The sequence below is a fragment of the Cariama cristata genome, unplaced genomic scaffold, assembly GCF_000690535.1.
Source record: "Cariama cristata isolate BGI_N322 unplaced genomic scaffold, ASM69053v1 scaffold3275, whole genome shotgun sequence".
Lineage (NCBI taxonomy): Eukaryota > Metazoa > Chordata > Aves > Cariamiformes > Cariamidae > Cariama > Cariama cristata.
Window position 1 is genome coordinate 59,161 of NW_009619054.1, and position 25,451 is coordinate 84,611.

At 41.2% G+C, this 25,451-nt stretch overlaps 1 protein-coding gene across 1 annotated transcript in view; it reads right to left on the reverse strand.

The window, feature by feature from the left end:
• Window positions 1-8,283: 8,283 nt before the first annotated feature.
• The window catches only part of SIK2 (salt-inducible kinase 2), a gene marked incomplete at its 5' end in the record, with an annotated part of 44,770 nt that continues 27,602 nt past the window's right edge, over window positions 8,284-25,451 (reverse strand). The window contains 10 exons of the mRNA XM_009701085.1: window positions 8,284-8,869; window positions 10,445-10,536; window positions 11,246-11,362; window positions 12,430-12,590; window positions 12,762-13,046; window positions 13,764-13,992; window positions 17,200-17,364; window positions 19,866-20,018; window positions 21,523-21,743; window positions 23,815-23,938. Coding sequence (XP_009699387.1) covers window positions 8,284-8,869; window positions 10,445-10,536; window positions 11,246-11,362; window positions 12,430-12,590; window positions 12,762-13,046; window positions 13,764-13,992; window positions 17,200-17,364; window positions 19,866-20,018; window positions 21,523-21,743; window positions 23,815-23,938 — 2,133 coding nt within the window. The remainder of the gene's footprint in view (window positions 8,870-10,444; window positions 10,537-11,245; window positions 11,363-12,429; window positions 12,591-12,761; window positions 13,047-13,763; window positions 13,993-17,199; window positions 17,365-19,865; window positions 20,019-21,522; window positions 21,744-23,814; window positions 23,939-25,451) is intronic.

The window sequence follows — 25,451 nt, forward strand, 5'->3', positions numbered from 1 at the left end:
CTCACAAGCACCAAGATGTGTGTATCCATGTGATCTGGTCAGAATTCCTTGCAGTAATGGAGGTGGAAGACAGGGGTGATGTTTTTGGCATCCTCCTTATGTCTCCTGGGTTTTTAGATTGGCAGCAAGATGCTGGTTTCGGATGTACCTTTTGAGCCCTTTAGGAGCTAACAGCAATCAGTCTCTCATCTGCCTCATTCCTCTACCCCCCACTTACTCTGCAAGCTGTCAGGATTAACTCACCATGTGCTGGGATCCAAATGTCCTGTTAATCTAGATGCCACCTACACCTTCTATTCTTAAAGCCCTTCTCCCACACTTTGTTCCTTTCAGTGCTTGCACACCTGGATGTTCCCATTCATTCTCCATTCCCATCAGCCTTCATGTTTATGTCATGTTTCTCTAGACAGTGGGCAGCAGGAGGGGAATAGTCCCCTCATCTTCTGGAGGCTGAGTTGAGAAGGGGCAAAGGAGAAGCAACTGAATCTAAAACCAATGTGGTCCCAATGAAAAAGCGATAGTTAATTAGGAGAGAAAACCTCCAAAGTCTCTCTTTGGGCCTGAGTGCTTTGCCTGGCTTGTGTACTGCTCTTCAACTTCAACTCTGCTCTGTTGGCAGAGCATTTGTCACCTCACAAGGGCTAGAGAAAGGTATGCTTAGCAGTAGGCATGAAATAAACTTGTCCTTGTTTGTGCTGCAGGGTGTTGGGCCTGTCAAGAATGGGTGCTGGTAAAGTGTTTATTTTCGGTGCTTGCTTTTATGGGCATGATGTTTTGCTGTGGGAGAACGTCTGCCTCTTGGGAGGATCTGTAGGAAGGAAACTAGCTTGTATTTCCATGTAAACAGTCCTGCACTGGCTGTCACTGTAAGGCAGATGACTCCTGTCAGTGCTATAATGTTTGGGTCCAAGTGTCACAATTCCCTGATGTGTGAGCAAAGTGCAAACCAGCATGGGTTGTTTTACGCAGGCTTTGCATGTAGGTGGTGAAGGGCTCAACACAAGCTGGGAAGAACCATGGCTGTGATGTGGAGTATTCCTCTAGGCAGCACAGGACTGGGCCATGCTGTTTATTGGAGGACTATGCTGAGCTCTGCGGCTTGTTTATGATGTTTCAGATAATCCTGAGTTAGTATCTCAGCAAGCAGAGCTGGGGAGGGAGGCTTCATCTTCAGCTGACAAACCTGCTCTTACCTTCTATCAGGAAACTGGCCAACTCTGTTTTGCAGATGGGTTAGTGCATCCTTCCAGTGCCCAAGTCAGTATAGCTCCAGGTAAATGCACGCAGCCTTGGTGCTGTTTACCTAACCAAGTGGGTAAACAAGGTTAGGATTGTTACCAAGTAGGTAATACAAGATTACAAATCTGCCTGTACTAGGAAGACCAGTGTCTAGATTTGACTGAAGCCTGGCAAGACTAAAGCTTCCAGCTGTTGGGTGTATCGGTGTTGGAGCTTTTCTGGCCGTATGTCTGCATTCTGGTCTGCTGAAGTCCTTCCCGTATTGTATGTGCAGAGGATCAGTTTTTTGTGGTGCACTTGTGGCTGGGGGTCTGTGTGTTATTGAGCTGTCATTGAGAGTGTTTGTTATCTGGGTCTATCTACTCCTGCAACCTTCTCCTAGACACTCACCCTTTCCCGCTTTCTAATGCACCAGTTCTTCAATGGGCTTTCTCTCCACTCTTCCTTCAACTAATCTCCCTCCACCTGTCCTTTGCTTTGCTGTGCTCTATATCAAAAGGACTCGAGGATGAAGCCTTTCAAGGTTTATCCTGAAGGTGTTTAGGACTCTGGCGCAGGTGAACAGAGGCTGAAACTCACACCCATAGAGATGTTACGCATCAAATTCAGGCAGTTTTAAAGCTACACCCAAACTGTAAAAGCCTAATCAGCAGGAGAGATGTGTATGCTTTCTGCTTTCACCCCATGCATAAACTGTGCTGATGGTTGGCTGCTACCTTGTGTGTATTGTATTCCTGTGACAGCCTTGCTGCTGATCCATCTGCCAGGGACTTAAATGACCGCTGTCAGCCAGATAACATTGAAAAGGAAAGCTCTGCTGGCCTGAGGCCTAGCAGAGAAATGCTGTGCTCTGCAAAGGATTTAGAGGCTCTGACCTAGTCTGTAAGTCAGAATTTATCCCAGTGAGGGGGAGGGCTTTCTCCTGTGATAAGGAGGGCTTAGCCTTTGCGTCTGGGGAGTGTCTTCCCGAGAGCTTGTAAGGTTAGTTGAGGGTAACCCCTTAAGGTGTGGCCGCCTCTGGTTTTGCTTTGACTGTGAGCAGTGGAAGACTATGTCTGTATGGGAAAGTGCATTTGCGTTCTCTTTCCTGTCTTGTATGTAGCCTGTTTGTGGTGCTGTTGGGGAAGGAGTGATGAACAGTCCCTGTCTCTGTGCAGCTAGAGTCATCCCTGTGATCGCTGGCTGACATCTCTGGTTAAGCGGGGCATGCAGGCAGATACAGTGCTTCACCCTTCTTGCTCGGATCATTGCCCAAGAGTGTATAAGGAGTTCTAGGCGTCAGCAGAGGAGCAGGATGTGTGGGAAAGCAGCTATGAGAGCTATGTTGACCATGTCAAACTTCGTGTAGTAGACGAAGGGTGCAGAGTCTAAAGGCTTCTTGATACTTCTGATTCATGGGAATGTGGAAGACGATCAGGCAGTTGGTCATTACGCTGAAGCTGCTGTCCAGATTGCATTTGTGTAGCGACCGCAGCTACAACTGGCCACGAAGAGATGCAGACAAGCAGTTAGTTAGATGCGCTGGGACACAAAACACTTTGCAACAGAATTAGTAGCTTGGTTTGTAACAGTAATGATAGTGACCATATTGGTAGGGTTTCCTCAATAAACCCTGAGGGTCACACTAATGTTGCTAGTGATGTTGAGAAAAGAGCTATCGAGAGATTCTGCCTGCCCCCATACACACACATGCATCATGACCTTTTGTGTCACGTAACTGTTGTTGCAGTCCTATGGAAGAACTGTAATGTTTACTGTTTTTTCCCTGTATTATTTTCTGGTCTCTGATGCTCCCTCTGTGAAGAGCATGGCATTTTGCTTTTCCACAGAGCCTCTTCTGAATTGCCCATCCTCTCTGTGAATGTAAACTTTCTGCCTAAATTACCAGAGGACAGATATGGTTCACTTTCAGTTTTCACTTGCAACAGGACAGTGGTGTAGTCCTTCAAGCAGAGTAATATGAATTTTTCACTGCTGTTGCTTATAGTTCTAGAGGAAGGAAGTCTCTTTTTGAAGACAAAAGTCCTAGATTGTCTTAGGCTTAAGTCAAAGTAAGCCCATTACACCCCAGATCGGGGTAAGAGATTTTAAACTCATTAACAGGATGCAATTCATGAATATCTATGTCTTGTTCTGTTCTCGGGAGTGGGGCTTTCCTTCTCAGAAGGTCCCTTACAGGCCAATTCAAACTTGCTGTCCAAGCAGAGAAGGGAGAGGGAACAAAAAACACGGGTAATCTTTTCATTTCTGATTCTGCAGAAGAAAAATTTTCCCCAACTTTGCCTACTGGTTTTTGATCTCATCTTAAGTAATTTTGAATGAGTCTTCCATTAAGGAAAGTAGAAAGTATTGTAACAATCTTGTGGCATGAAGTTTTCCAGTCTCTACAAAAGACTGCAGTGTCCCATGCAGTGCCTTGATTCTTTGGTCTGCCTTAAACTCTGTGTGTATGTGGACGGCAGAAATACAGGTTCCTGGCAGTTGTTAGCATAACTAGCTCAGTAGGACCTAGTTGTAACTTCCTGTTGCATGAGTAGCTTTCTAAAACTCTCTTAAGTTAGGAACTGTCAGTAAAATCCCCATGTGGTACTGACACCTATTTCCAACCAATACAGTCCTGTACACCTACGGAAATAAAACCATTGTAAGTGACACTGCATGGTATGACCATATCTATAGCATCAGATTTACTAATGCAATTTGGTTTTTTTTATGAAGACTTAGATCAGTGGAAAGTATGTGTGGTCCAGACCATGTAAATAACTAAAAAAAAAAACCCCAACCAAACAAAAAAAAAACCCCACCAAAAATGCTCTCCGTTCTCTAACAACTGCTTCTATACTATCCAGAATGGCTGTAACAGGGACCCATCCTATTTTTTTTTTTTTTGACAACCTTTTTCTCTGCAGAGAAAGGAGATTTAAAGAGTTTAGGACAGTGTTTTTATTTGGGTCTGTTTCTTTTAGTGAGAAATTGAGGAGCTTTGTTTTTCCCAGCAAGGACCTGACTCTAAGATTTTGAGGTTCCCCTATCCTGTCCCGTACTGCTTTGCATTGCACAGCTGCTAAAACGGATACTGTAGAGGAGCACGGAGAAGGAATGTCTTTACAGGTAAAGATAATGTGGAAAGTTAGAAAAGGAGCTAAGCAGATCTTTCTTGTGGACACAATTTTTTTTTTTTTAATTGTACTTGATGTAACGAGACAGATGAAAAATTTAACCTCAAGAAATTTCACAAGTAACTTTGGAGTCTTGGGGAAACTGTTCCACTGTGATGTCCAAGAGAAAAATCTAACTTCTTTCTATGAGGTAATAAATTCTGGTCCCAAGCAGCTCCCCCTGTAAGTGCTTTTTCTGGTCAAATGGAGACTGGTACTTCTCAGTGGAGCATGGGATGACATAGTGGCATACTGTGATTATGTTACTAGGGAAATTACGATGGATTCCCTCTGGCAGTACCCAAACCCCCATCCTCTTCACACAGTGTTCCTAGCGTTTACCATTATACAATCAGCATTAAACTGCTTTTGTATCACCTGTTGGAGAGCATATACTGATCAGTGTGGAAAAATGTCAAAACTGATGATAATTTGGAGAATAACTTTCCTCTTTCAAAGTCAAGGCAATACACCACTGACAGATGACCTTGCCTGTGTTGGATGCATGCTCCTGAAGTGTTTGACATTCCATGGTATAGCAGGCAGTAAAGAAATGTAGCTTTTTTTGCTGAAGCTATTACAATGCTTTGTCCATTCATATTTGCCTTCAAAAGTCAGTGGTATCAGCTACCTCAAGTATGTCAAAATGATAGGAAGCAAACCAGTCTAGAAAATCCAGCCTTTGCAGTAGCCATTAATTTTCTCTTTTGTCATGTGTAGCTAGGTGCCTCAGACAGAAAATAACAATATAATACATAAAGAGGCTGCTAAGAACACAAGAGGGGCAGGGGCTGCTTTAGCTTACTAGATATTTAAAAATGAAATGCACGTATTCTTTATTTTGTATTAATACAATGTAATTGCTTTACAGAGTCCAGCATATCAGTTGCATGTAAATACTACAGATGAACTTGCCAAACTGGAGCTCACAAAACTAGTGCATTTATCCCAAAGCAGAGACTAAACCCTCTAACTCTTTAAAAAAATACATTAAAGAACGTACCACACACACACATATTGCACTTTTCTCCATATGAAACTTTTACCCCATATACATCATACCAAAGTCTCTTCAAAGGAGTCTGTATTACAAAGATAATAAAGCTAATAATTACTCTAACAGTAGTGTACACAGTTCTCTAATGTTAGGCATAACAGATTTGAACAAAAAAGCCACTTCGAAGTAGTACAAAAGTGGTGCCCAATGAATACTGTGCTGTATTAGAAGCCTTTTAGTCTAATTGGCTTAAAGGAAATTACATGAAATGTTAAATATGCTTTTGGTTGAGGGGAAGAGTCAGTCTAAACTACATTAAAAAAACCCACTGTGGCTTCCCCTTTACCAGCACTGCAAAGCTCAAATGAGCTTAGTCTAGTTGGCACATCCTGATAAAAATAATACTGTTCTTGAGGTCTGCCATTCATTTATCTTTGAGTCCTGAAATGTCCTGGAGCTGGATGGGGAAGGAAGTGGTTATAGCTATGGCAGTAACCCAGCTCCTGCAGCAGAACTGGGCCTGTCTCCATAGGTGTTGTGTGTCCTATTAGCAGTTTTCAATGTGTAGTTCCTCGAGTGCTTGGTCAGATACTAAAATTCCAGAAAGTGTTTATTATGCTGTGGGGTAGGGAAGAAGGAATGAAAGGACAGGACTCTTGTTGCCTCATTTTCTTTTTCTGCAGCAGTGAAATGCCTGGTCTGTTATGCTGCAGTATTTGTCAAGCTGTTTTCCTTCCCTTTGTTAGTCACTTAAGGTATCACAGGGGTTTCTGTGTTCCATAGCTATTTACCATGTCAGACAGGTTTCCCTTTTGAAGGGAAACCACATAATAAAAACCTTTTCTATCTCAGCTACTTAGAGTAGAGCTTTCTAGCCCTCTTTATCTTGCATCACTTAAGTAGTGTGTGGATGTGATCCCTGTTCTTTAAACGCTCCTTTGCTGATGCCTTGAGAATCACTGTGATATCAGAGGTAGAAGCTGAGCACTTATGGATTAAGTCTAGCTGCACAACTGGACCAATATCAGAGCAGGCTACATAGCAAGAAGAGTTGCCTCTCTGTTATAGTATACAGGAAGCAAGGTGCCTTCTGTCAGTTGTTAAACCCTTCTCTCCTTCACGCAGCCTACAATGCAGTGACTAAAGTCCTACTATTCCACGTTTAAAGGTGGTCTTATTGCTGTAAATGCTGGCTGATTATCCACCTTTCTACACCCTCATTATTTGTAGTATCAAAGACCTTAGCTCACCAAACCTTCTAGCAGTGGTGGTTTTTTCCTAGATATATGATCAGCACAGTTTCTCTTCCATTCTTTGTGCTTTAATGAAATCTACAATTGTGCTTAATGCTTGCTCAGAAAAGGGCTGAACTGTCTAGCTATGAGCCTCATTTGACTATCATCCTGTAATGTCCCACAATACTTAAAGGCTAGAGACAAAACCCAAACTAGAGATCTAAACTTTCTGCAGATTCCTAAACAATCCCCCTATGACTCACATTTCATGACTGAAAAGTTCTGGAGATACAACTGCTTGTTGAGTTTAGTATTTCTTGAAATGGTTGATACATCAACAGTTTGATGCTAAATATTGCTGTAATACTTTCAACTTTATATATACATGAGCAATCAAAACACTAAGAAAGTTAAACATTATGTTCCACATGGTGGAACGTGTGCTCTGAAGGGACTTTGGCTATAGCAAGGATATAAATGGGGTATTGTCTACTTTCTTCAGAAAAAAGCATATAGGCTGATAAAGAACTGAAAAAGGCACAGCACTATCACTTCACAGGGTTTTTTTTTTTTTAAGCTCATTGTTTTTATCCTTAAGTTCTAAAACCCTAAATAATTGTCCAAATATACAAAGCTCAATAAACCACCAGCAACACATACTGCAAATTCAAAACACAGTTTGTTTGCTTGTTTTTAAAATACAACTGAAGGACAGATGGATCCTTTCCAGTGATCGGAACTTCTCCAAGACAGAGCCCTCCACAAAGGCCTGCCTGCAAAAAGGGTTGATTTCAAAAGCCACCCCGGTGGATTTTTTTTTTTTTTTTAAATGCCATTGACTGCAGCTTTTTTTTCCCCCTCATGTTACTTCTTACTGTCTATCTCTCTGTTAGCTAATCCTTTAGTATTTTGATCCCCACCCAGAGGTCTCTACAAACCACTGTGGTGCCCTGTGTCAGTTCCAGGTATCTTTTGACAAAGTCAATGTCCAGAAGCTTTCCTTAGTGGACAATTAAGAGTTCATTGGCAGGCTTGGGAAATAGTTTACTTGCTAGCAGGAGGAAGTGGAGGTTGCCTGAGATGCCTGGTGATCTCAAAGACTTACCACGGAGTAGTTCCAGATCAGTAGCTTAACCAGCAATTGGATGCCAAAGGGCAACTTTCCTTTAATTTCACCTCATGCTACTGTTTCGAGAGTATTACAGTTGCTATCAGCGCAGACCCAAATCTACCCTGAATTTCAATGAAAACTATTGCTTTTATTGCCAAGAAGTACAATACACTGTGCACTCATTCTCATTTCTCCAAGTGAATGTTAGATGAATGCTGACAAACCCCCCAATTTTTTTTTAGAAAGGGCTATATCCTTCCTCTAAAATTCACTTTTTTTGCCTCTTTCTATGCAAACTAGTTCTTTGTGGGATGAAACAGCACTATCTGTTCTCTAGCCCCTGCCACCAGCAAGAGGAGCTAGTGGCCAAACACTTCTTGCCACCTCCTGCTTTTTTTCCAGTCAGGTGGATTTTTAATTCCCCTGTTAATTCAAGGGTTGAAAAATAACCATGAACTTTGGGGTAGGAACAAAAAAACACACAAATGCACATGCTTCTCCATTTGTCCTGTCTTCCACTCTCATGTTAGTCACCCCATGGTATTAATTCACCAGGACATAGCCACTGTGCTGGGGATCTACAGTCTCCATCATTTCACAATCAAAGAGTCCAGGCAATTCTGAGAGGGTTAATGCATCATAGTTTGACTGGGACTCAAGAGATGCTGAGCTGCTCTGGCTGTCAGGCAATGCTACACTGCTCTGTTGTGCTGGGTCCATGGAATACTGGCACTGGTCTGGGTAGTCTGGCTCAGAAGAGGTGACAACAGGCAATTCACAAGTCTGATATGAATATTGTAAGGACTGTGGCGGCTGCTGCACCTGAACTGGTGATGACAACCGTGATGAGCTGGTGAGCTGGGAGGGTGGCAGTGGATCCAGCTGTACCTTCTGGTATTGACTGAGGAAGGGGTCATATTGCATTTGTTCTGAGGAGGGCTCCATCACAGGGCTCAGAGCCTGCTGCAAGCTGAACTGCGTTGACTGCTGCTGCTGCTGTTGTTGCTCCTCCTGGCATGAAAGTGGCAGTTGACCTGACCTTGGGTATGAGCTCTCAGCTATTTGCATCTGGTTGAAATAAGCCTGCAGCTGAGACTGCTTCTGGAGAAAGAGTCGCTTCTGATGCAGCCTAAATCAAGGACATAAACAGTGATTATTTTTGCCTTTTGAAGTGTTAAGGCACTAGCATGAGTCCTGCATGCCAGTCACTCACACAGTTCCAGCAGGGAGTGAAATACAGAATTGGAAATTCCTGGGCAATCTTGTTTATTAAATTTTACAGCAGACCAGAATCTTTACCTTTCAGCAAATGTGCAGAGGCTGAGTTTGCAGACCTCCTTTTGATAACCTTTTCAATTGCCTAGGGATTTTTTTCTGTGTAATCAAGTTAACCCTGTGCATTGTTTAATTTTGTTTGCTAAGAATAAGAGGCATTGTATTTGTATCTTAAGCCTGCTGTTCACTGCTCTGTGGAACTTGGGAGCCAAAGACTTGAGTATTGCTGGCTACTAATGGAAATGAACAAATTCTCCTTCCCCTCCATATTCTTTTTCTCTGAACTGCACTGCTTCCTATGAACTTTCATGAAACTCTGTTTTTGACTCATTACAAACGGCAAGAATTTACAACACGATGCAAGGTTTACAGCTACCTTTGACAAATTCCTGTTATACAACAAAGTGGAGGTCTCCTGCCAGCCAATTCCCAAAGCATGCAGAAACAGGAAACCTACTACTAACACAAGCCAACAGTGTTCAGAAAATGAATTTATTGCTTCCCAGCTTAGTTGTCTATGCAGACCTCCTATTCTTAAACAAGTACACCAAGCTGCTCTCAATACTGTTAGTCAAGTTCTTGATTAGGATTAATGAACTCCTACAGTTGCCAGGAATGGCAATAAGCTAAAAAGTCATTACAGATTGCATGCTTTCTTGAAATCAAGTAGTATTTTTATACCTCTGTTCCTCAGTCTTTTTGTTCTAGACAGCATGTAGCTAGGTTGTTATTTTCCTTTCTTTCTGTGATTCTTTTGCAAAACTCAGATACTAAAGACAGTTACTATCCCTATCTTGCTCGCTTGTTTGATGATAACCAAATGATGAGCTCATAAAGAACTTACAGCCCTTTAACTTGGCAATTAAAATCTTGTCTGCTATAATACATACAGTTATAAGGGGACACTTCTAATCTATTCATTCTTTACTGTAACTTTTTCAGAGTGCCACTTTTAAACTGATATTATATGACAAGAAAAAGTTGGTTTATTTACTGTGAAATTATGGGGTCATGGGAATGAGACAGGAAATACCTCATGACTGCAGGGCTTCCCAGCAGGCAGAAATACACAATCCATGTTCCAACGTACGATAAATGCTGCAATATGTAGGTTATAAACAATGGCTGGTTGGGAGGATGGGGGTGAAATTAAGTACAACCATGTAGGTATTCCTCATATGCTTCTATATGCCCATTAGCACTAAATGAAGCATGCAGGTATTTGCAGTTTACCTGCACCCTAGCAGTGTTAGCTGATAATGAGCTCATAACACAGAAGTGTGTAAACACGTGGCAGGCCTCTGTCCTTACAAATTTTCAAGTGAAGCTTTCCCTTTTCAAAGAATTTCTAAATGGATAAAGATTCTTCCAGTTCTTTCATTACTCTTGAGAATAAGTAACTTATCTGCATAGTTTGAAAGCTTTTTACCTGTGCTCCTGTAACTGCTGTTCCAGACTCCGAGGCAATTCTTTGCAGTATAGCTGGCAAGTATTCTGAGCTTTTGATAGTAGAGTGGGTTTCTGCAAGAAAAGCAGCACTGTTTTAAATTCCATTTGATTTAATGTATTAGTCCAGAAAGCAAGTGAAAGAAGATTGTCTACCCTTTTGACAGTGTAACTGCCCAGCTCCATTTTCAGAAGCTGTCAATATAGCTACTATCTAAAACCACAGCCACTACTGCTTATTGGCTTCTAACCCTTGGACAAAGAGTATCTTTGCATGACAGATGGTACCATAAAAATCCATAGAAAGATTTCTTCCCAAGTAAAAGAGAAGCTGCAACCTGGAAAAATTAGTTGTGTTTTTTTTTTTTTTTTTTTTAATACACTAAAGCTATATAAAAATTGGTTTTTTTTTTAAAAAAAAAAGGGGGAGGGAGAAAGGGGAGAAACAGTAAGCCCCAGAGGGTGCGAAGTGGCTCCTCAGATGCTGATGCATAACCTTTATGGGGTGCAACACAGATAATAGGTATTCACTAGCAGTTACCTCAAATTGCTTTAATAACACTATACAGTAACAGACTGAGTAGGAAAACAGCAGTAATATAGTATACTTTTTGCATAATTTGGGTCAGTGTCTGACAAAAGAAAAATACAGCATAATTTCAAATTCAGCTGTTCTCTGCTAATTTAGCCTTTGACTGATTTTCCTGAGTAATAAGATCTAAAAGGCTAGTTTGCTGTGTAGTAACTGCAGCTGGTTTAACTCAGTGGAGGGGAGGTACGGTACCTGGAGCCTGTGTTGTAAGTACTGTGTTTCTAAGCTCTGCCGTCTGGATAATAATGGGGGATGTGCACCATTAGGGAAAGCAGATGCTGCTTCCTGCTGCTGCTGAGATGCTTCCTCCTGCAGAGAGAAGAGGAACAAGTTTCATCCCCAGAAAAAGGTTTTCTGCCTCAACCCCTTGTATAAGGATCTCCCCTGACAGAGGTTTCATAGGTGCCATATGGACTGGTCTCTGGTGTCACCCACCACTTTCACTGCATGAGTGAGGGGCCTAAATTACACAGCTTTGAAGGATGTGCGCTGCAAAATGGCAAGGGCTCACATCTGTAACTAAAATGATATTATATATAATGCATTTTCTGACTTTTCCTCTGAAATAGTAAATGTACAGGGTTAGAAAATGCTCTCAACTCTGAGCATACTTTTGTGCAGCTCTCATTTCACAGCTTTAAAACAGAAGGCGAAAAGCTTTCAATAGTGGTGGAGAGGATATGCATGGAGTAGGCATCTCTGGGAAGCTGGAGAGCGCTGACGTAGGAGGGGAGTGAATTGTTGTCATGAGAATACCCTGAGCACTGCAGCATGTTCACATCAAGAGAGACTCTTGTGAGAACATTGCAACTTTGCAGTTATCAGAACTGAAGTTTCCCAGCAGTCAGAAAGTAGCAAGTGGAGCTTTAAGAATAGCAGGCTTCATCTGGAACATTAGGTGCTTACAGTGCCTCTGTACTTCTTACCCATTTTATTCCTGGGGTTTAACAGAAACTTCTTATTCCTGTTTGCTGTGACCTGTTCCATTTGAAACAAATGACTAGGGTGCTGTTAGAAGCTATTCGGTGTTTCACTATGCAAATCAGGCCAATCATTATCACTCAGCTTCTGCACTTCTTAGAATTATACCAGGCCAACTCCAACAGGGAAAGATGTTATTGGGCTTTGTTAAATCTAAAACATCCTTCACATTAAAAACAGTAAGATGTTTGATTTGCCATCTCACCGACACCATGAGGATGGTAAAGGCTAGCCTGCAAATGCCCATTCTTTATTCTGCAGAAGATGGAAAGGAGAAGTGGGAACTTCATCTGTAAACTAGCTCTACTCAGATCTCCAGAACACCTTATTCCTCTCCTTATCTGTCCCAAAGCATTAACACCTGAAATATGAAGCTTGATTTCTGGCTTAAGTACCTGTGGAGGACTATTAATGAGGTCCTGCAACTGGGTGGCAGTTGACATCAGAGAAGGTTCTTCTGATCCCATCTGTTCATACAGCAATTGGACTTTGTTCAGTTCCAGGATTCCTTTGGTTCGTGCTAGATTCTGGAGGTGCTGTCTAAATGCTACAATTCCTAGAGAAGAGTTGAGCAAAACCCTTGTCAGAAAATCAGTTAATTTGTATCTGGTTAGCACAGCAAATGTGAGGTAACAACCAAGTCACAAGGTGGCTTGGCACTTCTGTGTACAGAGTACATTAACTACTGTGTCTAAGTATAATGCGTCATGACGATGGTTATAATTACCTTGTGTGAGGGATGTGTCAGAAGCTCTGCGCCCCTCTCGGAAACTGACAGGAGAGCGGTTGTGGGTCTCTCGCTTTTGGGACGTGAGTGCCTGCATGGCTGGATTGGCAGGTCTCAGACCTATGAAAGGTGGTGTCATTCTGGGTGCTTGTTGGTTAGTTAGCACCATTTCTTTCACGGAAGAGGTGTCTTCCAGGAATTTAATATCTCTCTGAAGGGATCCCACGTCATACTCTGAATCAATACTGCCCAGAGATGAGTTTTCATCCATTGAGTAGACTTTCCCTGTGACAAAAACCAAGTCAGAATAAAAAGGAAAGTGCAGCGGTAATTTAGCAAAGCAAAGGAAGTGCCACAGGCTCAAGCTATTCCTGCCAACAGTGACTGTCTTGGAGGAAACACAACAAAAAAGTCAAGTTTCATAAAGTAACTATAACTTAACACTGGCAGTACCAGAATGGGGATTTGCTACTAGTTTATATAATCGCAGAAGTAAGACACTATGTAGATGATGTTCAGTGGCTTGTTGGGAGAGTGTTCGGTGTTTTCTTCCATAGATAATACTGACAAGACAGTAGCCTGAGCTGAAAGGCTTGGTCATCTTGCTGGTTGTGGAATACCCGAGAATCCAGAGGTTTTTGTTTCCCCACTGTTCTCCTCTGCCAGCACATCTTTCGGGGATGAATGATTTGGGGACATCCAGTTATGTGAAAAAGAACAAGCCAACTTGTCAGACTTTACCAGTTGCTACTGGGGCTGTACATGACTGGAGCCAGCTGTATATTTGCTGCTTTGGTTTTAAACTGTCTCTAAGGCAGATTTTGGAGTGTTTTGTTGTGGGTTTTTTCCCCTTTGGCCTTTATAGCAAATGCTAAGAAACAAAACCAAGAAACTGTCTTGTACTTGTCACTCTTAAAACCTAGTGGATTTCATCCTGGGCTTATTAGATTGAGTGCTGAGAGCATGAAATGAGCTTTGAGATGTCTGTGCTAACTTCTGTACCTGTGCTTGGCATCATCACCAGCTGGTTGGTAACTTCTGCCAGAGTGTGACGTCGCTTCCCACAGCGAGCTGCTTGGAGGGCTGCAAATGCCTGTGCAGGGTCATCTTCTGACTCGCCTTCTGTCTCTATTCCTTCATCAATAGAAGTTTCCATCATGCTGGTAGGCAGTGATTGGCATCCTTTCCTAATCACCACAGGAGGCACAGGATCTAGCAGGCAGCCATTTATCTAAATGGCACAAGGAGAAGATGGACAGCTTTCAATTATGTGCACACAGCGTCGCCCCAAAGTGCAAGAAACCTCTGCCTATCGTGTAAACTGAAGGCAGCCTGGATATTTAAAACACGTGAACCTCCCTATAATCTACTGAGTTAAGTAAGACCTGTTAAGAATTGTATGTAACAAACAAATTCCTCCAGGTACGATCACCACTGACATTCTCATAGTACTCAACTCCCTAAATCTAAATAATCTTACTTCCACAATATTGTGTTCTCCAGGGCTCCTTTTTCTGTTGTGTGTTTTTTTTTTTTTTTTTTTTTTAAGTTACTAAAAACGTTTGTCACCTTAGTCACAAATATAAAATAGTTATGGAATGTACAATATTTTTGTTTTCCCTCGCTATACCTACCATGCTCATTTGTCATGCTCAGATAAGCACTATGAAAAAATAGTCTTGTATTTAGTTCTGCACATTTCCTGCAGAGATGTATTCAGGAATAATACAATAAATGCACCCTTTCCAGCAAAAGTTCGTTTGATTCATGGTGATCCTCTGCAAACAAAGGTTGCTTAGAGAGCCTGTGGAATCCTGTTCCTTGGATTCACTCAATTGGATTAAGCCCTGAGCAACATCACTTAGCTTTGGAGTTACACGTGCTTTTAGCAGGAGGATGGACTAAAGGGCCTTTAGAGGGACCTTTCCAACCTAAAATACTCCTAGGATTTCAATTCTGGTTTTATTCTCCAAATCGGTTTGTCCTGAATCCTTCTGTACCTTAACTAAATTCTTTGCCATATGCAACTACGTGGGTTTTGACGACCATGGCCTGCATGTCATGCAGTTTTCAGGTGAGTATTCTGTTCTGTAATACCTTAGAAACTCTAATTAGTGTCCTGTTGCACAAATCTCCTACTGTTTTGGTAGGATCAGGTTGGGTAAAATATGGATGAAACAACACATTCATTTAGCATAAAACCTGGCACTGCTACAGGTGATTTTATGTAAAACTGTCAATGAACCATTCCTGAATTTTCTTCAAAGTTCTTCGGTATTCTGAAAACAAGTGTGTTTGGAAAAGAAGTTTCACTTCAGCTGTTAACAAATGGTCTTGCAGGCAGACTATATAGTAGTACTCTAGGAAAATATTTAAAGCAGTATCAAGAAATAGCTAAAAATATTTTGAGCATCAGTAAAATGATGCTTGCACAGGAAAATTCTGAATCTGCTGCCTCTATTTTAATTTAATGGATTATATCTTTAAGCTTAATTTCTTGCACACCTTACTCTCCATTTGTGACTTTCCCATTCACATGCCTTCTACTGATCTGGCAGCAAAAGAACTGGAAAGACTGTTTAGTGAACTGCTGGAAAGGAAAGAGAACCAATACCATGTGGGCAGTTGGCTCTCTGCAGTTTACCATGGCACATGGATCAGAGGCTGGAAGTCTTTAGTGGACATGTTCTATAATACTCAAGACACTGAATATTCCCAAGTCGACTGTGATTTGACACCTCACTGTAGTCACCATTTGTTGATCTACTCTAGCCAAACTCCATCTACAAAAGCAAACAGGGATGCAAAATAAAGTTTGAAATGTTAATTTCCAAATGTCTTTGAACTGCTTTTTGCTTTCCACCTGTAAAAGACCACACAAGGAGTTACTTAGAACAGTGATGAGAACCAGGGCCACGCTCTTAGTGTTGGTAACTAACCAGTAAGTGAGCCATAAAAGCTTTAAAATGGCAAGCATGAAATTGAACCCCTAGCTAGCACTAAGCAAAATACAATATGCTGAAATTAAGTTTATAATGTGATGTGAGGGAGAACAACCGAAATTTCATAAGAAAATAATCATATACTTCATAAATGTATTTATTTTAAGCTATTTCCCCTTCCTCACGCAAGCTCTAGCTGCTAACTCCCATGTGTTTCACTTACTCTTTGCTACCCTGCAGAGTATTGTCACAGACCTCAAAGCTGCATGGCAAAATGGATCAGACTGTAGCTCCCTTCAGAGACTTAAGCTTTAACCATACATTTGTAAGGCTGTGGAGCTGTCACATCCTATTAGTTGAGTTCGGTTAAGTCTGTTAACGGTGGATGTGGAAAGCCTACACAAAGTCTTCCAGTCTGATTACAGGAAACAAAACCCATTAGATGGAGCTGCAATTTTACGTGGTCTCCAGTGAATATTTTACAGGCATTCCTAGTTACAGAAATGGCCTAGCTGAGAACTGCTACAACCTATTTGAGGTGCTGCAGTTCTAACAGTTCTTGGCAGTCAGAAGGTCCTGCTGGCTATTTACTATTCAACAAAAAATTAACAAAAATGTAACTCTTTTGGCTGGCTTATTATAAAATTGGCAGAGATATGGAATTTTAAGTGCATGGTATTTTAATCGCTTTAGCTGGCAATGGAAGCTTATGGTTAAGGTTCCATTATGCCTTCCTGTTCTCATTTGTCTGAATTTTTGAGTAGCTGACTAGGTTACTCTAGATACTCAGCAGTGAACCCTTTGTATTAGAAGCATGAGGAGTCTTCAGGGCTCTTAAAAATATATTTGAGAAAGAAAAAAACCAAACCAACCCACTCTTGTAGGTTGATTTTTTTTTTTTTTTTTACAAATGACAGTGTGGTAAGATTGAAATGTAAGCAAAGATGATAAGAGGCAGATTAGTGATAAAGCAATGTGTTTTGTCCAGCTAGTAAAAGAAATGCACAAATCAAGTGTTTATATCTAAAGGTCTTTGTATTTGACTTGCTGTCTATTCTGAGAGGATTCTCAGGAATGAGAACTTGCTGGAGACCAGAGTTTTGGGGACAGCATACGCTTAAGAGTAAGTGGCTGGGAGCAAGTTGAGAACATTGGGTCTTTGAGGAAAAGGCTACTGAAAGCAGAGAGAAGCAGAAGGGTTCTCCAGCTCAGCTACCTGCAAGTGGCAAGACACAGGAGACATACCAAGGTCAATGAAGTGACATTAGTTTGGATTAGCAAATGCTCTGGCTCTGACTCCACAGTGCTTTGTGCTAGGATGGTGAACTCTACCTTGTCAGAAGGAACTGACCTTCAATTAATTATTGAAGAGCTACAGCTACTACCACTAGCTGAGCTTTTACTAGGCAGTAATTTAAAAGGCAGCAATTTTTTTTTATTTTTTTTTTTAGCCTTAGTGATTTTTGACAAAACACTAGGGTGATTTTAAGCTGTACCTTTGGTGTCTCAACTCTTTCTTCCTCCATAAATGCTGTCTCTCCCTGGCAGTTGGATGGAGGGAATGAAAAGGCTTCTGCTCCTGAAGCAGAGGGAAGACCTGGAGACTGCAACAACCTTGCATTTTGCGAATGCAAGTTAACTGAGGGTACCACAGCTTGTGCCTAAAAAAGATTGAGAACTCCAAAACCGGAACAATTTTAGGTAGAAAAACAAAATACAAAGTCACAAATTAAAAATAAACAATACCTAGGCCATTTCCAAAGCAGAAGTATGTTTTATTTCTTTATTCTTGATGAATTACATTCTTAGTCTTTAGATTTTTAAAAAAAAAAAGCACACACAGACACACATCCCCCCCAACCATACAAACCCCAAACGTCATTAAGCTAGCTACTTATTGAAGCTGAACACTTACTAGCAGTAAAAGACAGTGTTTGGGACCCTTTGGTTCCCTGCAACTTATGACATGCTAGAATTCCTTTTTATATTGAGTACAGAAGCCCTTAATATTATTATGAGGCATAGGGTTAATTTCAATGCAGTGACTCCTGTAGGAAAAAGGATGAGAAAGAATAGAGCAGGCTGGATCTGAAAGAAGACACTTTAACAGAGGAAGCACTGTTGAAGGGAGAGGTGTGCTTCACGGGAGGCAAGCCCAGCACAATTAGGAAAACGGTGGCTTTCACTGTTTCTTAACCTTAATTTCCTGAAGTGCAGTATCCACACAATGGATACGGCATCGTCCAAAAGGAAACAAGCAGCTTTATACAGGAGTCTGTGGTGCCACCATGTGTGAAAACAAATTATCTTGTTACTCAGGATAATGGCAAGATTGCTTGTAGTCCTGAGGAAAAAGTGGTAATAAGGCTATAAAGTACAATAACTTAGTACAATAAAGAGCTACCTTCTAGGAGTTTTTTCTTCTTCCTCCTTGTTCATCTGTGTCTACCTGCTTTTAGTACATCTTATAATTATTAATCTGCTTTTGAATACTGTGTCTTTCTACCATTAGAACTACTATCTAAGAAAACAGCTGGTTTTAATCTGTCAGCCATATTGTTCCTGGACCTATGCTTTCATAGCTGAAGCAATTTGGCTTTCATTTCAACAGAATCCAAAACCAAATAGTGTCTTGCTGCCTCAAGAAAAAAGGAGCAGCATGGTTGTGATTTCTCCTGGAAGTGGAGTCTGGGCACTTGTTCTATACTGCAGCAATACAGTACCTAGGAGGCTGTGAACTTGAGAGAATATTTACTTGAGACTATGACAAATCTGAGTCAGCTTAGGCCAAGTCTTTCATGTTTCCAGTTATGCATTAATAGACATTAATAGAAATCAGAAGCTGTATAACGTCTGTGTATCTTAATGAAACAAAAGAACATGTAAAAAAAAACCTGAGAATTACTGGAATAAGACACAATAAACTGTACATGACCTTTCTTTCTGAAGAAAATTACGGGGGAAGAAGCAGACTGAATAGCCTTAGAGCCTGTGCTGAATCAGTCAGTATAATTAGAGAGGATACTAAGTGGACAGCCTTCCGCAATGGGAGGGCTGGCACCAGATGTAAGGAGCACCCAGAACTGCTCCTGATAAAATACACGTGACATCCTTAAGTCTTAAATCGATTAGTCGGTCATGAAGTTGGCTCTATGCACACAAAGGTTTTGCAGCTGTGCTTTGTAGGAACTTTTCTTAGGAAGTCTCCTAAGAAATCAGACTCTTTCTGGGTGGCAGGAGGAAAAAGTGGTGCAAATCTTAAAAAAAAAATGACATTATTTAGGAACAAATCTCTGAGTCTTGAGTCATTAATAGTCTCATGATGACAATATTTTTATCTGGTACTTAAGATACTACAATGAATTGGCATCTTAACCTGGTAGGTTGATCTTAATATTTTCTTTTGGGTACTTCCTTGCTATTCTTTGCCATGCTTCAATTCATGGGAGACAGAAAGTGTATCTAGAGAACAGCAGGGGGAAAAATAATTTTATTTTCAACAGGTCCCTTTACTGTGGCTACGTTTATAACACTAAGTAGAGCCTCCATGCTTTTAGCCCCTATGCTAGCACAGGTCTCCAGAGATTCCACAGCTCGTTTGTCAATCACATTAAAGATACTCCAAGTGTTGCACAGCCTCCAGAAATGGTATTTCTCTAACATTTTAACCCATGACTTCCCAGCAAAAGGTTTGAAATTATTAAAAATTCTCCAATGTTTCTCAAAAATGTTCCAATTAGAAGCACAAGCATAGTACTTCCTCTTTAACTGGGAAATAAACTGGGAGTTACAGTTATACCATGCAGATACACATTAAAGCCAAACCCATTTGCATCTTGGGCTTCAGAATGCAGTCAACTTCCCTTTCTCATTTAAAACTTACCTAGTCCCCTCCAAATACCTTTTTTTTTGAGGAGGGGGGAGGGGAGGTGGGGAGGGGGAGGAGGCAGCAGGAACAGTTGTAGGAGGCATGCCAGACAACTGATTTGTCATCATACAGTTCTAACAGGAGGCAAATCCAAAAATGATACTGCAAATCTACATACTACAGAAATCAGAAAATATCAATGGATTCTAAATGAATCTACGTAGAAACACCATTTGAAAGAGAAGAATGTCTTGCACATCCTTAAGCCCACCTCTGCTAGGAATGAGACCTTACCTTGGCTACTGTCTGCTCAGCGATGGTACTTGGCCGACGCTGACGAGCATCAAGTCTCTGTTCCACAGGGAAGCTACTCCGATGTGATTTGAGTCTTTCCACTAACAAGTAATAGATAGCAGCAAAGTGGTTATAACTCTTGTTCTGCAGAGACTGAAAAAAAGAAGCACAAAAGTGTGGGTGCAGCCAAATATGCATTATCTTTTATGTTCTACAAGACCAGGAAGAAGAAAGAATTGCCATCGAGCAGCGGGGGGAGGAGATATTTAAGAGACAGCGGGGTAGGCAAATGTTGGTCTGAATTGAGAAAGTTTCAAACCAGAGTGCCAGGCAAAGAAAAGCATCAACCTTAGTTTAGTGGCAAGCTCACAGGAGCTTGTTATGTTCTGGGCTGCAATGGTAGTTGTAGCTAACATTCAGGTGCTACTCTGAACCTCTCAAAGATTTGAGCCTGGAGAAGGGACTGAGCTCCAGGACCTCCTGAATATACTGGCCATTCCAAGTCACTAGAAGCAATGGGGAACTGAGCCTCTGCAAAGCAGAGAAAACTAGTCTCGTCTAGCAGAAAGTACTCAAACTGCCAACCTCCACAATGGTTTAAAGTATGAACCATCCTAAAGGAAATGATTGCGTTAACTCCATAGGGAGTCTTGCCATTTATGTTTGGTACGAAGCATGATTTGGGATTGAATAGAGACATTCAACTGCATACTGCTTTTATGCTCCTCTTTGAATTTTATTTCCCACCCTCTTAGAAGTTCAAAATGAATTTACTTTCAATTCTGATTTCCTCTCCTCTCTCTCCATTTGAGAAGTAATGATTTATCCAACCCCACCCAGGAAATCTAACAGTGGAACCTAATACAGCTCCTTTATTTTACTTCTGTGCTTAAAAATCAACTTAGCTAACAACCAAATCTCTAGCAATGACCAATTGTAAGCAGCAGCAAGTATCACCATTGTAACAGGCAGCCCTGTTGGGCTACCATTTTTCACATAGCGCATGCTATATTTCTCTGTGTCCTCTAACTTAAAGCAATTACGACACCAAATTTTTTGAAATATGTGCTTGTTTAAATTAAAGTAAATAGTTAATACACTGAAAGAACAGTACCTAGTCCTGTGATATGTGACCAGAACACATTATTGTTTTCCATGGGTTCTAATTTGGATTCCTGACACAGAGGAGTATCATTTCCCTCATGGTGCTGCCTTTTCATTGTCATGTTTTCTTCTACAGGCAAAGGATGCTTTGGGCTGGAATTGCTGCGTGTGGCTGGCCAGCATAAGGCACACAGGTGAAGTTGTCTGTGGGCATACTGCACAATGTTTTGCCTGCAGTGTGCATAACACAGACACCTTCCCTCCACAGGAAGCTTTCTGGAGGGATGTCTCCCCTTTTCCTCATCAGTCTGCTGGCACAGACTGAAACATCAGTAGGATAGGAAGGCAGCAGCAAAGCATGTTTAAAATGTTTGCCTTTGCTGGGGTCTGACCAGATAAAACATAGCACCAGTTTTGTTTGGTGTGTCCCCCCCACCCCTGCAACCGCTAAAATAAAGAATGTTGCAAGCAACTCAGGTAATAAGTTCTAGTCATAAAAACAAAACAGGAGACCTTCCCTCCAGCGACAAATATCTGTTTGAGTGTATTTTACCTCAATAGTTTTCTGTTGGTCTATTCCAAGGCTGTGCATTAGCCGTAAGACCTGCTCATTATACTCTCCAATGGAAGGCTCATTCTCCTCTCCTTGTGGATAAAGAATAGGTCTCTGTGCAGGAACTTCTATAAGCATCCACTTGTGCTCCTTAATCTGAGCAATAGTTAACCGTTTGGATGGGTCTAGGACCAACATTCTTCTAATCAGATGTTCACACTCTGTTGGGGAAAAAAAATAAATTACTAACCTGCTAAGTAGTACTTGCATATATTCACCTGAGACCTACCAATACAGAGCATGACAACAGGCAACTGCCTTACTTATACCTAACTTCTGTGCTAAATACATTTCCTGAAGGCTAAAACAATCTCTACAAACAAGATTAAAAGTCACATTAAGGAGAACAAAATCCCAACTTCTTTAAATGCATCGTATGGCTAACAGTGCTATTCCTTCTACACAGCTCCCACATAAGTGTAATAGTAATATTTAATACCTCTTTGAAGCTGCTTGTGCTGTTCTAAGTACAGTGCTAACATTAACTGATAAAGCTTCAAGCAACATTTGTGAAGTGTGGTGGGGAGTAATTAGCATCATTCTCCAGCACAGTTTGAAATAGCTTGTCCAGGGTCTTAAAACAAGGCATTGGCAAAAACTAGGGTTAGTGTCTAGATTGTTTTTGTGACCACTAGGGCGGAAATAAATAAAAAAAGAAAGGTAAAAATAATGTCTCTGTGGCTGTGAGTGTTAGGCAGTGGGTCTGTAGGTTTATCTATTTTAATTCCAGGACCAAAGTACAACTGGTAGCTTTAGGAGCCAGAATAATTCCAAACACACCAAACCATTGCTGCTTTCTGACTACTACATACTGAACAGCATTGGAAGCATCACATTTTTCTTCAGATCTCAGTTGGTTTTTGGAAGACGAGAGCATGAGATATGAACATGCAGTTTGTATATGACAGGGAGTCAGTATAAGTTCCTCTAAGGGAGCTTATCAATCTGCCATGCATTTCTAGCTGACCATGATATGGCTAGAGTACAGTTGTTATGAGTCAGTCCATTCATGTAGTTATGACAAATAGTTTAGAGAGAGATTCCTGGCTATTTATTTGTGTTTACCTCTTTCATTTTTCACAGTTTTGCTAAGAGGCACACCCTTCCCCACTCCCTGCATCACCATGCGAGCAGCAAACAGCCTGTGAAACAGCTGATCTACACTGCAGTCACAGCAACGATCACAATTCATACAAAGCTACCTGGATGTCGCTTGCATACCCGTGTCAGCAAAGTCACAGAATCACAATACAGTTCACTGCCGGTCATAAAATGTGCCCAGGAAGCTGAGGGGGTTGCCATGATACCATAATGGCATTGCTAAAAGCAACCAAGTGCAGTATAGCTTCACTATGGTGGCTATTTTCAGAGGTAATGTGCATGAGTACATGCCACCAGAAAGAAAAAGGGGAAGACCAGAATGTTTTATACCACAGAACCCTTCCTTAACAACAGGGCTGAAAAACATATTTTTAATTACCTTTTAGAAAAAGCAGAAGTAGTATATTGAAAGAAGATTTGATTCAGGAAGGTTGAAGTAATCTGGTTTAGAGACCCTTTAAATATAGGAAAGCTGAAGGATACCATCAAATCCTGTGTGAAAATGGCCCCACTTATTCTTGTCTGAACAGGCATGAGGGGGAGTGAAACCCAACAGATGGGGCAATTAAGTGAGGGAGAGATCTCTCAGTCACATGTGGGAGTGCCAGATACACAAGAATGAGAACCTGGCATGTGAACCCTTTGTGCACTTTTTTGCTTTTGTTTAGCAGACACAGTCAAAAACCAGGAAACACCCAATTCACAACTTAGGTTTGACAGCGATACTGCTCTCAGCATCATTCCTTTCCACATTAAAATGTATATGGCCTTGCAGGATGAAAGCTAATGGGTACACAAATGTGCCTCTCCCGCTGCATCTCCCTATTTCTATTCACAGTAGGATGAGAGATCCTTGAGTTTCCATTTTGACTCTCTCCCTGCCCATGGGGACAGCCATACTGGAATCTCCACGTATTGCGCAGGGAAAAATGGGTTGCTTTGCCTAGCAGCAGCCTAACTGCGAAGGCATACAGCTCACCTAGGCTTATTTGTGTTTCTTTGCAGAATGAATAGTCTGTCATACCATAATCTAGTGTGCAGATGCGTCACCTTTGCTGTATTGCAACAGAGATTATTCTAGAATTTACTAAAGGTTTACCACACCAAAAGCGTAAGAGAACACATTGTTACCTTCTGACATAAAATAAGGGATCCTGAACCTTCCTTCAAGAACTCGTTGCCTCAGTATGGGAAGTGTTGGTCCATCAAAAGGTAATGCTCCACAGACCAAAACATAAAGAACTACACCCATGCTCTGTAAGAAAGAGAATACTAATTTAATTTTTCAAGCTACGAGCAAAGTCTCTGGGGTTGGCTAGCCAAATCCTGTCACAGAAAAAATTAAAATTATGTTCTGCAGAAACAGGAAATTTATACAAAAAGGAGTTAGATTTCTGAAGATCCCTAAACATTAAGAGCACTCAGCTAACCCAAAACGGCTAGGCTTGCAGTACCTTGTGCTGATAAGCAGGTAAGCTGAGGTGTAATGGGTTAGAGACTCTGGCTGCTAGCAGGAAGCTCCACGCAGATGACTGAATGATACCTGAAAAGTGAGTCCCAACTTCAGGTGAGAATGAGAGATACTTTTTATTAATCTCAATGTTGTTCAAACAAAAACAAACCTCAGACAGCAGCCGCTCAAAATAAGAAACTGTAACCTTTTACATTTACCAGTTTGCAAAAGCTTGAGTAAGAGGCACACTGGTAAGTTAACGAACCATCAGTTTCAGGGGAACACCAACTAATAATTCTGCACTGCTGTGTGCAGCGCTGAGCATGAGGGATTATTTCATATTAGCAAAAGCAGACAATCTGGGCAAGAGCTCTCCTCCAACTGCCGGACTCATTTTTGAAAGTATGCAAGTTAATTGGCACTGCAAGTGGAAATAGTCTTGCAGTATATGCCAAAAAAATACAGCACCACACTAGATGAAATAACCACACCAGACCCTCACGCCAATCAGCTGGCATAGTCAGCTACAGCACTGGGTTTCTCAAGGGGTAAAAGCAGGCATTCAACACTCACCTTAAAACTCTGTACATAAAACATATATTTAACTTTAAAGTATCTGTGTAAAAAGCCACTTACTTCCTTTACCTGCCAAAAACTGAACTGTGCATTGTTGCATTCCTCCTGCAAGCTCAGCACTTTCAGCAGACCTGTTCTGTGACTGGATGTTGCAGAGATACAGAATCCTTAACTCATCTCAGAAAAGTGAAGATGATGAAAATTTTGTCTTAAATATAAACACATGTGCGCTTCTCTTTGTGGGCAGGCAGATTCTGTTAACGATTTAGGATCTGACATATTTAAAGAATATTTACCAAAGTTCGGAGATTCACTTCTGACATTCAAACAGTGCCTGTGCTACTTGAAACAGTAAGCATAGCTGAGGTCTGCTGTATGTCTATTAACCAGTTACTAAAGGTTCAGAAAGGCTGTAGCCTTTTTTTTTTTTAAATCTAGCTAGCTACATATATGTAATGTGTATGTATATAGAGACATGCAAACGCACAAGTACATGTATCTAAAAAGCAGTTTTTATTTGTTAATGCAATTAGATTAATTTAAATTAGATTAGCAGCTGAAAGGTGACTTTCCATGAACTGTCCCTGTTTGTGTAACAGGCTCTGATCAAAATGTCAGTGCCTGTGTTGTTACGCTATGTGCAGTATTATCATTGCAAACCTGATGCCAGAGCAGAAACTGCCAGATTGTACTGTGTCTGGCTGCTGTAGGATATGAATCCATCATTCTAAGTACCACA